Genomic DNA, 17304 nt, shown 5'->3' with positions numbered 1-17304 from the left:
AGCAGTCAGAACGAAGAATGAAACCAGGTTTAATTCTGTGCCCGAGTTAACTCCGAGTTGTGGCATCTTACAGTCTGAATCGCAGGTGCTTTGGTAGCCCTCGGCTGAAGTGATGGGCAGTGTGGGCCAGGCAGAAGTGAATCATGACTGCTCCTCAACAACCTGGGAAAAAGAGACACACAGGATTGTAGCATTACTTGTTTCACTGTAAAATCCCAGATTAAAGGCTTGTCCTTGTTGCACCCTTTCCAAGGAAAAGCCGGTCCTTGGTAAAGAAACATTTTCTTTGACATTGGCAAAGTCTTCGATCCAGGCTCAGCCTTTCCAAGTAATAATAATAATAGTAATAGTAAAGTTGGAAGGGACTTTGGAGGTCATCTAGTCCAACCCCCTGCTCAGGCAGGAAACCCTATACCATTTGAGATAAGTGACTGTCCAGTCTCTTTTTAAAAAGCTCCAGTGTTAGAGCATTCACCGCTTTTGGAGGCAGGTTGTTCCACTGGTTAATTGTTCTCACTGTCAGGAAGTTTCTCCTTAGTTCTAGGTTGCTTCTCTCCTTGATTAGTTTCCACCCGTTGCTTCATGAAGTCTAGAAGGGCAATCCACGAAAAAAATTTACATTTACATAAGCAGGTTTTAGCTGGGTTAATACCTTGTACTGAACCACAAGTTATCTGGATTCAGACAACACACAAAGATTGCTATCCCAGTTGACAAACCACAAGGCTTTAAGGCTAAGCCAAAAATCCGGTGTGTGAATCCTGGTTTTGACTGAGCATCGCTCAGCTCTTTCTTATGTCCTCGCCAGTCGGAGGAAAGTTGCTTCTGAATATAGGTCATCCTCGACTTACAACCGAGCGTCAAATTTCTGTGGCTTGAGTGTTCAGGGAGTTTTGCCCCATTTTATGACCTGTCTTGCAACAGTCATTAAATGAATCACTGCAGCTGTTTAGCTAGTAACACGGTCTTTAAGTGAACTTGGCTTCCCCTGTTCACGTTGTCTGTCAGAAGGCCACCAAAGGGGATCACGTATAATCATAACTGTCATAAATACGAGTCAGTTGCCAAGGGTCTGAATGTTGATCGTGTGAATGGCGGAAGGGCTGGGTGAAAAACGGCTGTAAGTCCCTTTTTTTTCAGTGCCATTGTAACTTTGAACGGTCACTAAACAAAAGTTTTGTAAGCCGAGGACTACCTACGCGGAAGCTGTATTTTGAGCCATCCTGGCCTGGCTTCTTACTAGGGTAGTCTCCTTCTCTGACCCACTCAGCCTCCTTCAACCCATGGCCCCCAAGTGGTGTTGGGATGGCAGCTCTGAGAATTCCTACTCAGCACTCACCTTTGGCATTCTGGGACTTCATCCTCCCAGATGCTCCTGTACATGTGAAGAGTGCATTGGAGTCTTGTGGGAACACTGGGACAAAGAAAGAATTGAATATCAGTGTATTTTTCTTCCTCTGTCTGCCCCTCCCTCCTTACCTGGAAACTCCAGGTGACCATCTGAGCTTCAGCTGACCTTCTCTCTCTGGGGGAGGAATCAGATCATGCACCTCCAGCCCCTCCCTGGGTGGATCATCCCCTTCCCACCTTTAGAAGCAGCCCCCCAGATCTAGGCGTTGTTGCCGTCCAGCCACAGAGGTGACTGGCTAAGGCTGGGTTTTTTTTATATATATATATGTGTGGCAGCCAGGGATCATTTTTCCTGCATTCATTATTCAGACTTTTGCTTCTGGCCTTGGCGAATGCACGTCGGAGACTTTTTCAAATTGGGAGGCTGGAATTCAACCCAGATCGCCTGGCTTGGATTGCTGTTTCGCTCCTGTCTTGATGGGCCTAACAACGAAATGAAATTAAAAGGAATGCCACTGTAAAAAAAACCACAGCCCTGGGAAATCTATTCAGCGGTGGGGGAAGGAAATGCAGTGTGAAAGATTATTAAACCCTTCAAAAGCGATCAAATTATGACGGTACTGTGTTGATATTAATAAACTATCCGGAGAATAGATATTCCATCGTTGTGTTTAAGGCCTGTTGTCCTTTAGTGCAGTGGTTCTCAACCTGTGGGTCGGGACCCCATTTGGGGTGGAACGACCATTTCACGGGGGTCGCCAAACAACGCAGTCCGCCATTTTCCCCCCCCTTTTCCTTAGCTGTGCTACTCCCTTTTATTCTAGTGGCTTTTGAAAGCCAATAGAATAGACTCTCTTGAATAGAGTCTAATTCTATTGCTTTCAAAAGCCAATAGGAATTGTCCAGGCTGTCTCTGCCCTGCTGAGCCCGCCAAAAGTCCCATTCTGCAAACGGTGCTGCACCAGTTGAGTAGTCCTCGACTTACGACCGGTTGAGTAGTCCTCGACTTACGACCGGTTGGGGGGGGGTCGCGGCATTAAAAAGGTTGAGAACCACTGCTTTAGTGGCTGGTGTGTGCATAGAAAAAGGTCATTAATTCTGTTGTGCAGCAGCCAAAACCCCTTTAAAATTGGGCTTTCCAAAATGGACGGGCTGCATTGGCAAAGCCTGAGCTTACAGTCACGTAGCTTTGTATTCACGAGGGCCAGAAACCTGGTTTTTCTTCACAAAGCAGGCTGATAACCCTTCCTCTCCTTTTTTACAAAAGGGGCAGGGCTGGCTCGATATCCGAAGATTGCAAATTTTCAGGGTCTCCTTTCATCTTTTTCCCTCGCACGGAACCGATTGGTTTTCTACGCTAGGAGGAGGACACAACTTCCCTTACTGTTTTTTTTTTTTTAATCGTTCCGGTGGCAACAATTAAAAAAAAAAAGTTTTTCTTCTTCTTCTTTTTTTTAACCTTCCCTTTTTCCCCTCTTCCCTCGCAGCCTGTGCCCATTGTGACTCGCTCCTTCCCCAGCAAAAGCGACTCCAGACGAGGCCGATGGAGGATCCCGACAGCCGGACCGAAGTGGTCCTGCTGGCCTGCGGCTCCTTCAACCCCATCACCAACATGCACCTTCGGCTTTTTGAGCTGGCAAGGGATCACCTGCAAGAGACAGGTAAAGCTCTCTGTGTGTGTGTGTGTGTTCGTCACCAGCCACGACAGAGGTGCGGGCCTTGTGGTCCAACGGGCCACTTGCCCCTCCCACCCAATGCTTTGGACTGCAACTCCCATTATCCCCCGCCTGTCGGGACTGGACGATAAGACCTACGACGGGGCGTATCTGGAGGGGGATTGGAACATCTGTGGATGTTCCTGAAAATGAAGCTCTTGCCTCCCTAAGTCTCCCTTTTCTGCCTTCTCTCATTCCAAGCCAGGGCAGGTTGGATTTGATGGCAACAAAGCCCTTTGCAATTAATTGCCCGGCTGCAACTCTTTGGGCTCTGGTGCTTTTCTTTCCCAATTCCTAAAGATACGATGGGTTCCGTTTTCACTCTTTCTGTGCTGGAAATACATGACTAATAATGAATAGGAACCACAGGCAGTTGCAGTGCATGGCTATATTTTTAGCCTCCCTTCCCTCTCTCCCTCCCCCATCTCCACTGGCTCTCCTCCTTCTTTTGTTTTTCTTCCCCTCCTTTATTCCCCCCTCCCTCCCTCCTTCTCCTTCCTTCCTTCCTTCCTTCCTTCCTTCCTTCCTTCCTTCCTTCCTTCCTTCCTTCCTTCTCTTTCCTCCCCTCCATTAGTCCCCCTCCTCCATCTCCTTCCTTCCTTCCTTCCTTCCTTCCTTCCTTCCTTCCTTCCTTCCTTCCTTCCTTCCTTCCTTCCTTCCTTCCTTCCTTCCTTCCCCTCTCCATCGGCCTCTCCCTCCTCCATCTCCTTCCTTCCTTTGTCTTTCCTCCCCTCCATTAGTCCCCCTCCTCCATCTCCTTCCTTCCTTCCTTCCTTCCTCTCCCTCTCCCTCTCCATCGGCCTCTCCCTCTCCTTCCTTCATCTTTCCTCCTCTCCATTATTCCCCCCTCCCCATCTCCTTCCTTCCTTCCTTCCTCCCCCCTCCATCGGCCTCTCCCTCCTCCATCTCCTTCCTTCCTTTGTCTTTCCTCCCCTCCATTAGTCCCCCTCCTCCATCTCCTTCCTTCCTTCCTTCCTTCCTTCCTTCCTTCCTTCCTTCCTTCCTTCCTTCCTTCCTTCCTTCCTTATCTCCTCCCTCCCTCCCACCCCCTTATGCCACCTAAGGAACAACGTAAAGCCCATGCTCCTCAGAATGCTGCTCATTCAAAGCAAGAAGGGAGAGAAAAAATCGGCCCCACCTTACCTCGGGAGCTCTATTGCTAAACGGTGACTTAAACCAGGTTTCTCCTGTACCGACACCCGCAGGGAAATACAAAGTGGTGAAAGGGATCGTTTCCCCCGTGGGGGACGCCTACCTGAAGAAGAGCCTGATCAGCGCCCGTCACCGGGTGGCCATGGCGAGACTCGCGACCGAAAACTCGGACTGGCTGGAAGTGGACGACTGGGAGAGCAGCCAGAGAGAGTGGCAAGAAACCATCAAAGTCCTCAGGTATCGGCCGGGGCCGGGCATCCCCCCTCCTCTCCTGCAGGAAAGCCCCGCTGTGGCCGTTTCTTCCAAGTTTCTCAGCCCATCATGGCCACGAGGTCTCAGAGCCCAGCGTGCCTCGGCTCAACCTATCACCAGACGCCTGCGGGACTGGATTGCAAGCAGAAGGACAGAATGACAGAGTTGGAAGGGACCTTGGAGGTCATCTAGTCCAACCCCCTGCTCAGGCAGGAAACCCTACACCATTCCAGACGTGTGGCTGTCCGGTCTTAAAAACTTCCAGTGTTGGAGCATTCACACCTTTAATTGTCCTCACTGTTAGGGAAGTTTCTCCTTAGTTCCAGGTTGCTTCTCTCCTGGATGAGTTCCCATCCGTTGCTTCTTGCCTTGCCTTCTTCTGGTGCTTGGGAGAATAGGCTGATCCTCTCTTCGTGTCACACCCCCCCCCCTCAAATATTGGAAGACTGCTATCGTGTCATTCCCTAGTCCTTCTTTTTGTTAAACTAGCTTATATTACCTACCATAGCTTACCAACTTATATCTACTCCGATGCAGGATAAGATTGGAGGAGCAGAGCTGTCCCGTGCTTCTGTCCAGCACGGTGCAGCTAGATAAAACTGCTATCGAAACGTGGCTTTAAAGGATCAAAAGAACTTCAGTATTGCCAGCCCTTTGCACTTATCTAGGAATAGATTTCTTCTTCAATGCTGTTCCCTAGATATCACCAGCAGAAGCTGAAGCCCTCAGGTCCTGCCAACAGCTTTGAAGATGCTCACCTTCCAAGCAGAGCAAGCCGAAAGAGGAAGCGGGCAGCGGGGAGCCAGCTCCCCATTAGAATGAATCAACCCAAACGGAAATGTGAGTTGTCTCCTTAAATCGGAGGTGGCAGAACGTGGAGAGCAGGGGTGCCCGACCTTGTTCGCTTTAAGGCTGCAATTCCCCACCATGGCTGGCTGAGGAATTCTGGGAGTTGAAGTCCACAGGTCTTCAAGCGGCTAAGGTTGGACATCCCTGGTTGAGAGTGAGGAGGCAACTTAGTTCAACCTTTCCTCTATTCAAGATCTTCAAGCTGTAGCTTATGGTCTTCCTCTGGATCCCCAACTTTTTGGGCACCAGGGACCGGTTCCGTGGAGAGAGGTTTTTCCACTGACCGGAGGGTGCGTGGTTTGTGTGCTGCCTGCATCCTGCGGATGGGGCTTTGCTTGTTTGTGCGGACCGGTTGCTGGCGTGCCACGGCCCAGTACTGGTCCATGGATTGGGGTTTGGGGACCCCTGCTCTACATTGCCACTTAACCTCTGCTTGAACATCTCTGGTGATACTCCCAGCCAGCTACAGTCCTCTTCATAACCTGAATAATAATAAAATCCCTGAATTATTTTTTCCAAAGGTACCCCTTGGAATCCTGGCCTGCGTTAATTTTAAATATAACATAGGTTCGTTTAATTACTTTGGCTATTAATTGGAATGCGCGCTGGCTGCATTTTGCATCTTTAGAGTTAATTTTGACACACTCCAGTGTGTGTCGGGGCTGATTTGAAAACGCTTTCACTGCCCTGGGCAGGCTGATGCTTTCATTAAAAACAAACGTTTTCCCTGAAGCTGAACCCACCATCAATCTTGGCCTGGTGAGTGTCTATTGGCCGGCAGCAATGATTTCTTTTATTTATTAAATTTCTATGCCGCCCATCTCCAGTTCGAGGCAACTCTGCATCGTCAGCAGAGGGCGTTCCTCATTTATCGCTGCAGGATTTAAACCTTTGGGGAGCAAAATGTGGCAGGTTTTGTGGCCCAGGGCTCTGCTATCCAACTTCCTTCCTTGTCTGTCCTGTCTCCTTCAGGCCTCCCCCAGCTGAAGATGCTCTGTGGGACAGATATTCTGGAGTCCTTTGCAGTGCCCAATCTTTGGAAGCCGGAAGATATCCAGGAAATCGTCTCCAAGCACGGCTTGGTTTGTGTTACCAGGCTGGGGAACGAGGCCCAGAAATTTATCTACGAGTCGGACACGCTGTGGAAGCACAAGCAGAACATTGACCTGGTGGAGGAATGGATCACCAACGACATCTCGGCCACCAAGATCCGGCGAGCCCTCCGAAGGGGCCAGAGCATACGGTACCTGGTGCCCGACTCGGTTCGGTCTTACATCAAAGAGCATAATCTGTACACCGCAGAGACTGAAGACCAGAACGCGGGTGTGGTTTTAGCTCCTCTGCAGAGATACGCCCAGGAACCCGTCAAAAATTGATTGGCACGGGGACGGAGCAGGGAGAGAGCAGGAACAGGGGCCGATTGGAAAGCAGGCTGCGCCTTTAGCCAGTGTCTGCTCCCCTCCCAAAGGTGGTGGAATCCCTTTGCATTCCCCGGGTTGAATTTTGGAAAGTGGCCAGCTTGCCTGGCCCAAATAACCAGAAGCTGGGGGTTCCGCTGCCTTTCAAAGCTTTTCGACTTGCAGAACTCAACACACTGAGCTTCTGCAGATCGAAGGAAGATGTTAGGGAACGGCAGCAACTCAGCCCTCAGTCTGCTTCCTGGCTCTGTTCTCCATCGTGGAGATTCAGGGCTGGTTGAAAGACTGGCAGCTAGGTTGGTGTCCAGTTCCGATTTCAAACAGAATTAAGCCTTGCTCCAGTTTTGGAAGGCGGTGACAGACAAGGGCCTCCGAAAGAAAGGGAGTGTGCTATTAAATGGGCCAGATCCTTTCCCTAAAAAATGAACTCTGAATAAAGGCCTACATTTTCAGAGAAATAGATTTTTACTCTGAAAAGACCTACCTTGCCTGACTTTCCGAGAATTGTAATGCAGTCTCGCGTCCTCGATCTCTGCTGACTTGAAACATACTGTTCTGGGTCTGGGGTGATTCCCCCCTTAAGTGCCTTGTCGATTAATGCACTAAAAGTACTTCCTTAGTTGTAAATAAGATGAGCCATCATGGTTAAACCGTGTGGACATTTGAAACCATCTTCGACTGCTAAGGTGATCTTGGAATGTAACGTTTTTAAAATGCTGGGTCTGTCTTTGAAGATTTTACTTTAGCCGTGCTGGATGATTCATATACCCTAAATTAAAAACAAAACAAAACAAAAACCTCCCACACAGATAACAAGCACTAGGCAAACCTTCATTGCGACATACTAGTTTTCTACAAGCATGGATTTTTTGAAATTGTGGTTAGAACATCCAATCATGTAAGCCAGACATGTCAAACTTGCAACGTATCGGAGCTTTTTCCCCATTGCCGACAATAGGCTGGGCATGGTTTCCTCATGACGCGTCCGGCAGTTTGACACTCCTGATGTAAGCCAAGATCATGTTGGTGGGTTTATTTTGGCCCATCAAGAAGATAAAACTTTTTTGCAGCTCAAAGGTGGTCTGTCCTCCATGGACAATTGTGGACCACCAATCTCCATGAACTGCCAGATCTGGTTTACCTTCTGTGGTTTCCTAATGTTATCTCATTGTATATATCCCAGGATTTTTTCATCCCCTTAAGATGGGTGGACTTCAACTCCCAGAATTCCCCAGCCAACAGGGCCAGTTGGGGAATGTTGAGAGTCAAAGCCCACCCATCTTAAAGGTGCCAAGTTTGAAAAACACCGCTCCATTGAGTCAGAACTGTTCACTCAGGAGTGAGAACCAAGCCATAAATTTTGCTGCTCAGATTTCCGAACGAGCTAATTTTAAATCTCTTTTTAAAATTCAGCTGCGTAAGATGAATCAAAAAATACTGGAAATAGGGGAAAAAAGAGAAATAATGGGAAATAAGGAAAACCCAAACTCTGCAGTGACGATTGAAGATTGGCAGGACATCGACAGTTCCTGTTTAGTGTGGGAGAAAATACACATGCTGGAATAAGAAATATCCTTATGGAAAATCCGCCTCATCAATGTTGTTACTTCTGATTATCTTTTTTCTTTACTTAGCTGCTTATATGATGTTTTCCTTTGAAATGTTTGGCTTGTTTTTTTTTTATATTTTAGCTGTTAACGAAATAAGAGTCCTTTGCGCACATTGTTTGGAACCGCAGCACTTTGCCTCCCTCCAACACAACCCACCCTTAGAAATCATAATGCTGTTGAGAAAATGTCTGTGTGTGTATGTGTAGGTGTAAATCCTGAACCCAATAAGAGAATCGTAATGTGAATGAGTCACAAAATCAAGACACACCCTTCAGTGTAATGTGGACGGGAAAAATAATAATAAATGTAGTCAAATGCAATCAAGAATCAAAATCAGTTTTGTCATTTTCCGCGGGGGATTGCCAAGAGGTCCCCGGCTTAGGACCGACCCCAAACATTTTATTCTGGGTCGAAATAACTTTGGAAACCGACTGAGGTGGCGTTTGAGTCCTCCCTTCAGTTGTAACTCTGCGAGGAGCCAGGAAGCTGGGTCAGGAGAATCTTCCAATAAAAAGAGAAATATTCTAGCACTGTGGACAAACTTCTTCTCTTACAGTCTTTGGCGTGCTCATAGCATTCGAAGTTACAATGGCACTGAAAAAAAGTGACTTACGGCCGTTTTTCACCCTTACGACCACTGTAGCATCGCCACGATCAAAATTCAGACGCTTTTGTGACCGATGCTGTGTACCTTTCACAGCCTTCTAACAAGCAAAATCAACGGGAAGCCGGAGTCACAGTTACAAATTTAACTTCAGTGGTTTGCTTCTCTGCTGCCAGAAAGGCCGTAAAACGGGGCAAAAGCCCTTTAACAACTGTCTCGCTTAGCAACAGAAATGTTGGGCTTGATTGCGGCCGTTAAGTGGGAAGATTTTTACCTAAAGCTGACACTACGGTCGCTGAATCCCGACATCTCTTGGTTCGGAGCAAACGCTTGAAACCGGCGGTGGCTGATCAAACAAGCTTTGCGGCATCGTATCTGAGGCAGCCAGCCAGTTGTGATCTGTTGCTGTTGTGGCTGTGCCTGAGCCCAGTTTCTGTTCCTTTCTCACTCGTGTGTGTGTGTGTGTGTGTGTGTGTGTGTGTGTGTGTGTGTGTGTGTTTGAATTCCATAGGACTCCATGTTGCAGTTAGAGCAGGGGTCTTCGAGCTTGGCCCTTTGATGACTTGTGGACTTCAACTCCCAAAATTCCTGGCTGGCTGAGGAATTCTGGGAGTTGAAGTCCACAAGTCATCAGAGGGCCAAATTTGAAGAGCCCTGAGTTAGAGAAAGCTGGGAGCTCTGGAACTTGGTGAAAATGTCCACCCTGAGCTGTGGAAATATAGCAGACTGTGTCCCCCCGGATTGTGCACTTCGGCTTACGCCAGGAGGGGAGAGAACAGCGAAGTGCAAACGCAAAGAAAGCAACTTGGGTTGGCAGTCCTAAAAGGCTTTGCAGAAATGCTGGTTAGAGTTGACTGTCCTCAAAGTACTTTTGCAGATGTTTCCAAAGGGATGAGTTGGCCCACAGAGGAACATGGTTAACAAGAGGAAATCTCTTTTACGCCCACCACTTTAAAAATCTCTGGGGAGTGAGTGAGTGAGTGAGAGAGAGAGAGAGACAGACAGACAGACTGATAGTAAACTTGGCAGCCACGCATTCCCGAGCAAAGGTTAGCGGGGTGGGTGTTTCTCCATCCCCTTTTATGCAACAGATTTGAGTTATAATGCACGGGGTAGAAGGTCACGCTGATCCCTGTCTTTGATAATGGCTTGATGAAGTCCAGCAACCTCTTTCTCACTGTATCTTTGGGAAGCCTCTAACCAGCGCCCAGGTGGGAACGGATGCTTTTACTCTCTTATACAATCCCCCAAAGATGGATGCTTAAAGACACGTTGCTACCAAATCAATGGTTCCTTTGCCAAATCACCTTGCTAATAAGAATGGAAGAAGGAGGTTCACTAGGCTGGATCTGAGTCTACCCAAGCAATTTGCTTGATGTCACATGCACGCTGGTTGAGGAATTCTGGGAGTCGAAGTCCACCGGTCATAAAAGGGCCACGTTTGCAGACCCCTGTTTTAAGTAAACTCCAACAAGACTCTGGTCTTTAATTTCGCTGTGCCTGGGACTGATGCAACAGTTACTTTAGCTCTACACCCTGGATTCAGCTGATCTGAACTTTATCCTCTCCAGGCCCAGCTGCATCAGATCCCACCTCCTATTGTAAATCCTTCCTGCCTCCCCTTATATAAAGAAGGCGTGGGGGAAATCAGCTTCCCATTTGAATCCTTGGACCTTCTTAGTGTGGGTTGATCTGAGGCTCTCTCTCTCTCTCTCTCTCTTCAGCCATGCCGGTGGACTTCAGTGGAACCTGGAATCTAGTCCGCTCTGAGAACTTTGATGGCTATATGTTGGCTCTAGGCAAGTACAGAGTTTTAAGCTTCATTGGTTGAACTCTTCTCTTCCTCTTCTTCCTCCTTCTCTTGGATGCTTCTTTGGTGACCATATCCATTTGGTATTGAAGACAAAGCTATCCGTGTCAATCTTGTTTGCCTCTGCTTTCATGCTAGGTGGTTAATATATTACAGGATTTAAGTCAGAATTTGCACTGGTTTTCATCCGGTTGACCCAGGCGTAGGCAGAGAGCAGAATATTTATTCTATCTTGAACATGGTCTCAGATTTGTTTTCAAATGCTTAAATAACCTGGCTAGCCTTAGCCACCGTTTATTTTGCTTGTTACATGGCTAAGTCCCCACATTACCCCATATTTAAACTGGCTTATTGAGTATGCCACAGTGGTCTGTTTTGCACACCACATTAAGCCATGAATTGGGGTTAATCATGTTAGTTTCAGTACAACAGTCTAAGCCAGTATTTCCAACAGCATACCCCAAATTGGATGAAAGTGGTTTACAAAACCTTAACTAAGACCGCATTTGGAATACTGCATACAGTTTTGGTCACCACAATATAAAAAAAGATGTTGAGACTCTGGAAAGAGTGCAGAGAAGAGCCACAAAGGTGATTAGGGGGCTGGAGGCTAAAACCTGAACGATTGAAGGAATTGAGTATGTCTAGTCTAGTGAAAAGAATGACTATTGGAGACATGATAGTAGTGTTCCAATATTTGAGGGGCTGCCGCAAAGATTGGGGGAGTAGGATGTCAACCTGTTTTCCAAAACACCAGAAGGCAAGACAAGAAACGATGGAAACTAATAAGGAAGAGAAGCAACTTAGAAGTAAGGAGAAATTTCACGGCAGCGAGAACAATTAACCAGTGAAACAACCTGCCTCCAGAAGTTGTGGGTGCTCCATCACTGGAGGCGTTTAAGAAGAGACTGGACAGCCATTTGTCTGAAATAATATTGGGTTTCCTTCTTGGGGTTGGACTAGATGACCTCCAAGGTCCCTCCCGACTCTGTTATCCTGTCTGATTTGTATTGAGGAACTGTGGCGCTGGCCTGAAACAAAGGCATAACATTAACCCGGCTACCATCAAGGATGGCACAATTCATTTAACTGGGAAAGCCAATCGATACGTAACGGCAAACTGTTTAACTCCCGTTTGTAATTTTGTGTCCGGCAAAGGTATAGATTTTGCAACTCGCAAGATAGCGAACCTGTTGAAGCCCCAGAAGGAAATAAAACAGGAAGGGGATTTCTTTTCTATCAGAACGACAACCACTTTCCGAAACTGTTTTGTCGAGTTCAAAGTTGGAGAGGAGTTTGATGAAGACAACAAAGGAATGGACAATCGAAAATGCAGAGTACGTAAACCAGCCGGAGACCTTTGATGTGAAACTTTAAATTAAAAGTTATGGCTTAATAAGCGATGACTGGGCAGATTTTTAAAGATTTCCATGTGTGTTTCAAAAACTTTTTTTTTTCTTGGAGCTTTTTGAAAGTAGATATTGACAATGTTTGGGTGAGACCTATGTCAAAATGGTAGGAAAATTTCTTCCAAACTCTTTCAAACCTTCTTAGTTGCAGGTTATATATATTTTTTACTTTCTTTAATAGATTTATGAGCACATCAGTTTCCATTGCAAAAAGGCTGCATCTTATTAAAGATTAATAACTGATTTAATAGGATCAGTTGGTTGTCCTTGTGAAGTATGAAATATAAATAAAACTGAAGCCCCTTTCTCCTGCGATTTTTTTAAGGGAGGGAATTGACTCTGTGGATTTTAGCTTCGCCCAGTAATTGAAAATGCTGGCAGCTTAAGGTTATAAAAAGCCTTAATTAGCAGAAAATATGGACTAAATTGTTATTTTAGAAATCTGCTTATAATGTCTCTAGCCCAGTGGTTCTCAACCTTTTTAATGCCGCGACCCCAACCGGTCATAAGTCGAGGATTACTCAACCGGTCGTAAGTCGAGGACTATTCAACTGGTGCAGCACCGTTTGCAGAATGGGACTTTTGGCGGGCTCAGCAGGGCAGAGACAGCCTGGACAATTCCTACTGGCTTTTGAAAGCCAATAGAATTAGACTCTATTCAAGAGAGTCTATTCTATTGGCTTTCCAAAGCCAATAGAATAAAAGGGAGGAGCACAGCTAAGGAAAAGGGGGAAAAAAATGGTGGACTGCGTTGTTTGGCGACCCCCATGAAATGGTCGTTCGACCCCACAGGTTGAGAACCACTGCTCTAGCCATACCATTTTAAATGAATTTGTTGCAGTTTAAAATTAAGCCTTAAAATATATATATGATTTTCTCCTCTTCCTCTTTCAATGCAGAGTGTGGTGACTTGGAACAATGATAAACTTGTCTGCACCCAGAACGGACAAAAGAAAAACAGAGGCTGGTCCCACTGGATTGAGGGAGATGAGTTGTATTTGGTAGGAAATCTTTTGGTGGATTAATTGATAAACTGATCTAGATAACGATAGCCAGGTCAGGGGTCCAGGTCAGGGTTGGGAACAGATCCAGTCTTTTTAAAATATTCCATACATGAGCTTCCTTGACCTAAAGCCTCTCCATGAAGAAACTGCAAATACTTTTTCACAAGCTTGGGACTAAAAATGTGCACTAATCTAATTTGTGCAGCTTAACTGTGGCCTGCGGTGTCAACCCAAGCAATTGTGGCTTGTTCTGTAAATAACGCTTAAACATAAATTATCATAATGAAGCATCCACCAACTGAATTGTGAACCTATCCAGGATACCCAAGTAATGTAAAATGGAAGCAAAGGAATGTAAACCAAATGATATTGAGCCGGGGTCTTCAAACTTGGCCCTTTTATGACCTGTGGACTTCAATTCCCAGAATTCCTCAGCCAGGCACGTGTGCCTGGCTGAGGAATTCTGGGAGTTAAAGTCCACAAGTCATAAAAGGGCCAAGTTTGAAGACCCCTGATATTGAGGATGCTGATGAGATAGAGGCTTGAAATGAGTCAGGATTTGATCCTAACTTGGTTTGAGTTAAGTGGGGGAGGTGAATTGGATTGTGGGGTGGATTTGAGATGCCAGGGTCTCTATCTACAACCCATCTTGGCTAAAGTAACGACTTCCCAGCAATTGAGGCCTCAGTACTGTATGGCTGTCTCTTTATGCGTAGGAGCTCCATTGTGAAGACCAAACATGCACGCAAGTTTACAAGCGAGCGTGAATCTCAAACGGGACTCCAACAGGAGAGCTGCACGAGCCACCTTCACTGCAAGTCACAACCGCACGGAGAGCTTCAGGGTTTTCTCCATTTCCTCCTTGTCAGAAATGCTCTTAAGGATTCCTAGAGCAAATAAGGCAACTGTTGTGAAGTCACTTCATTAAACATATTGGCAATGCAGCTCGGGGTTTCTGGTTTTTGTGGTGCTACACATTTGTCCTCAAATGTCTTCCTTTGGGAGTGTTTTACGCCTGTCCAGCTGGATTGGATGGGGGGGAAATCCTCATGCTGAACAATACAATACATTAAGATGCAACAGGGTGTGCCTGCGTGTGCAATTTTCTCTCTGGTTTAGCTTGTTGTCTGACCCCAATTTTCACTTTATAAACCATGGCTTAGCATGTTTTAGGTGCCGTCTCCAATCATGACATTGAGATTCTAGCAAATTGGCTTCCTCCATTTACTGGGAGGGGGCACCCCATATGCAATTTCTTCCTTGTGGGAGAATTTCCAGATAGGGTAGAAATCTGGAGCAAGGACAAACCTGGGTGCTTGATATTATCGGTTAGTTGGAAAAAAAATCCCCGTGATTTATTATTATTTTTTTGCTACCTGAGGACTACCTGTATCTGAAATGAGCTAGAAAGGAAGATCTGGCCTTATTCATGTGACAAACTTAACCTAGTTACCAAATTAACCAGGTTTAGGAGGATGAAGCTGAGCCTAGCTTGGTGTGTTGTGGGGTGCACCTGCCAAAATTTGAACTGCACCCTCAGTTTGTTCCCTTGCAACTGCAAAATGGGATGAGCACCCAAGAAGATTTATCAGTTTCAAAGCAGGTCAGGCACCTCCTGAAAGTATTTTTTTCCCCTTGCTGGTCTGCTATTGTATTTTTTATTTTGTTTAAAATTATATTTTGTTGTGCCCCCCCCCAACTTTTGATAGTAAATTGCTTTCATAAAAAGCCGTATGTCAATGCTTTTAAAACTCGTGGGAGTTTTAGGGGGTCTGCCTGATGTGCCAATAGACTTTTTTTTCATTTTGAGATGGACCAATTTGTGGTACAGATCTAGAAAATGGAACTTAAGACGTGTGGTGAACGCAGCCTCTTTCCAAGGCTTTTTAAAAATCTTGGAATGCGCCATTCACCACGATGGCAAAATAATGACGACATGACGCGACACAAAAGAAGAAATCAGCTGGTGCTTTTATTGCTGTCCTTTTACGTTGGTTTAATTGGTTTAACTTAATTGAACTCTGCCTCATAAACCCCATTTCATTTTCACAGGTTTTAATTTTGGCGCCATTTTGGCTCCGCCCCTCCCCTCGGCCCTGCCCCTGTTGCTATGGCGCAAGCCCCAACAAGCCCCGCCTACTCCCTCGCCTTACAGTACCTTGCTGACGTTTCAGCCCGGCGTAAGACTACGGAGAGGGTTGGGCTTTTTCCCCCCCCGCCTCTCCATTTCCATTGGCTAGCCGCCGAACTTCGAGTAAACTTCCTCCTCACCGCTATTGGCCGACGCAACCCATCATTCATGTGGAGCGTCAGACGGCGGAGGCGGGCCTGGCTTCCCTCAGCCCATGGTGGACTCCGGCGGGCACGCATGCGTGGTCGGCTTGGGACGCTCGCGCACAGGCGGGGAGCGCGGCGGAGCGGCGGTCACGTGATCCGACGCCAAGATGGCCGCCGCCGCCTTCTTGTTTTGATGAATAATCTCCGCGCGGGGAGGCGGCAGCGGCTGAGGGGAAAGTGGGGCTCCGGCGGTCACGCGTGGGCGGGAGTTGGGAGGCGCGGGGGCTTCAGCCGGTGAGCGTTGCCTCCCCGCTCGCCTGATTTGGGGCCCGGGCCGTTTGCGAAGGGGGTCGTCGGGGTCCGGGTGGGCCTGCCCGCCCGTGGTGACTGAGAGGGTCGCGGGGCCTGCCCTCCGCGGTGGGCCTGGTGGGGGAGGGGAAGCTCCCTATGGGACCCCCGGGGCCGCTGGCGCATCCACGAGGCTCGGGGGAGAGGCAGCGGGGGGGAGGCCGCAGGCGCAGCTGCTCCCTTGGGACCCCCGCGGAGGAGTGAGGGAGCAGCCAAGTGTGTGAGTGTGTGTGTGTGTTGGGGGGGCTATTCCTCGTCTGTGCAGGTGGGGCCTTGAGGACAGGTAGGGCTTGACACCCCCCCTCCAAAAAGATCCCCCCCCCCAGCAGCCTCAGATGCAGCTCGGATAGAGGCCCGGGTGGAAGCAGCGCTGGGTGCAAAGGGAGGGATGGGACCTGTCTGAGGGTTGGCAAGACGCTCCCAATCCCGGGATTAGACTGGGACCGGTTTGGAGAAGAGGGCAGGGCCTGGAGGAGGAGCGAACCCGGCGTGGAGGGGATTCGGGCGGGCGGTGGATGCGGTTCAGGCGACACGAAGCTGGGAGGAAGGACCCGGTGGGTTGGTAAGGCAGATCTGCTTGGAGGAAGAGGGGAGGACACGGGTTGCTCTTAACCTCTGACTATGCACTTCTGAGAGCTCCTTTAGGAAAGAGGCATCAGGACAGGGGTTAACCTAAAGACGTTTCCTCCTCCACCCAAGCACCTCCTCCCTCGAGGGAAGCAGCGGAGCCCTCCTCCCCCAAACGCCTTCCACCATTAAGAGGAAAACTATGGAGGAGTTGAGTGCTGATGAGGTAAGTTTTATGTGTGTGTATATGTGTGTGTGGGGGGGGAATAACTAGGAATGTGTGTGTCTGTTTGGTTTTACTGAAGGTTTGCAGAGGCATCTTGCAAAGACATTTTAGATACAAAAGTTACGTAGGAGAAGTGAAGTTGGTGGGGTTGTCCTAATTCCCCCTTTTTTTGTATCTGTTCACTTAACAATTAAAGATTTTAAAATTTGTATTGGCTCAAAAACCAGTTCTCTTCCAAGTTTGACAGTAACCATCTTTTGTTTTTGTTTTTTTTAAAGGCAAGTATTTTCAGGGTTTTTTGGGTTGCTATTTTAAAATGGATTTTTTGGATAGGACAAAAGTGTCAGGGAACTAGAAGGCTCTTGATTTTTTTTTTCCCTCGGCTGTATGGCCCTGTTGTAAATCTATGTTTGTAGCTTTTGGGATTCCTGGTCTGAGCTGACAGCCAGGAAGGTAGCAGGAGGTGAAGTTCCATAAATAGGTCTGCATATGTGAAAATATTAAATTAAGTTGTGAAATATGTTTTCTTTTTTCAAATGAAGGACTTAAATACCTTCATGTGACTGGATATTTATCACATGATGAGAAGGTTGTTGGTTATTAAGATGGTGAGGTGTTCTTGAGAGTATTTCCTGTCTTAAAGGATGTCCTGTATTTTACTCAGGCTTAGTATATTGTGCTCACTTTTAATAAAATATTTAAAAATGATTGCA

At 47.2% G+C, this 17304-nt stretch overlaps 2 protein-coding genes across 10 annotated transcripts in view; both read left to right on the top strand.

Annotated features, from left to right (window-relative positions):
• The window catches only part of LOC120319179 (retinoid-binding protein 7-like), a 30562-nt gene extending 16445 nt beyond the window's left edge, over positions 1-14117 (top strand). For 2 of the 7 annotated variants that reach the window (XM_039367710.1, XM_039367706.1), the window contains exons 2-8: positions 2838-3011; positions 4271-4454; positions 5170-5309; positions 10675-10749; positions 11919-12097; positions 13069-13170; positions 13890-14117. In XM_039367710.1, coding sequence (XP_039223644.1) covers positions 2894-3011; positions 4271-4454; positions 5170-5309; positions 10675-10749; positions 11919-12097; positions 13069-13170; positions 13890-13940 — 849 coding nt within the window. In that variant the 5' untranslated portion in view covers positions 2838-2893 and the 3' untranslated portion in view covers positions 13941-14117. Of the gene's footprint in view, positions 1-2837; positions 3012-4270; positions 4455-5169; positions 5310-6290; positions 8671-10674; positions 10750-11918; positions 12098-13068; positions 13171-13889 lie in introns of those variants that run through there. The other 5 variants (XR_005559696.1, XM_039367709.1, XM_039367711.1 and 2 more) reach the window with 5 other exon arrangements.
• A 1448-nt stretch (positions 14118-15565) lies between these two features.
• Positions 15566-17304, top strand: part of UBE4B (ubiquitination factor E4B) — a 43524-nt gene continuing 41785 nt past the window's right edge. Inside the window, exons 1-2 of one of the 3 annotated variants that reach the window (XM_039367183.1) lie at positions 15566-15744; positions 16498-16591. In XM_039367183.1, coding sequence (XP_039223117.1) covers positions 15644-15744; positions 16498-16591 — 195 coding nt within the window. In that variant the 5' untranslated portion in view covers positions 15566-15643. The remainder of the gene's footprint in view (positions 15745-16497; positions 16592-17304) is intronic. The other 2 variants (XM_039367186.1, XM_039367184.1) reach the window with 2 other exon arrangements.

Source organism: Crotalus tigris, unplaced genomic scaffold (assembly GCF_016545835.1).
Source record: "Crotalus tigris isolate CLP2741 ecotype Arizona unplaced genomic scaffold, ASM1654583v1 scf7180000020588.15403103151:6194809, whole genome shotgun sequence".
Lineage (NCBI taxonomy): Eukaryota > Metazoa > Chordata > Lepidosauria > Squamata > Viperidae > Crotalus > Crotalus tigris.
The sequence above is the reverse complement of the archived record's forward strand: the minus strand, read 5'-3'. Positions and strand labels throughout refer to the sequence as shown.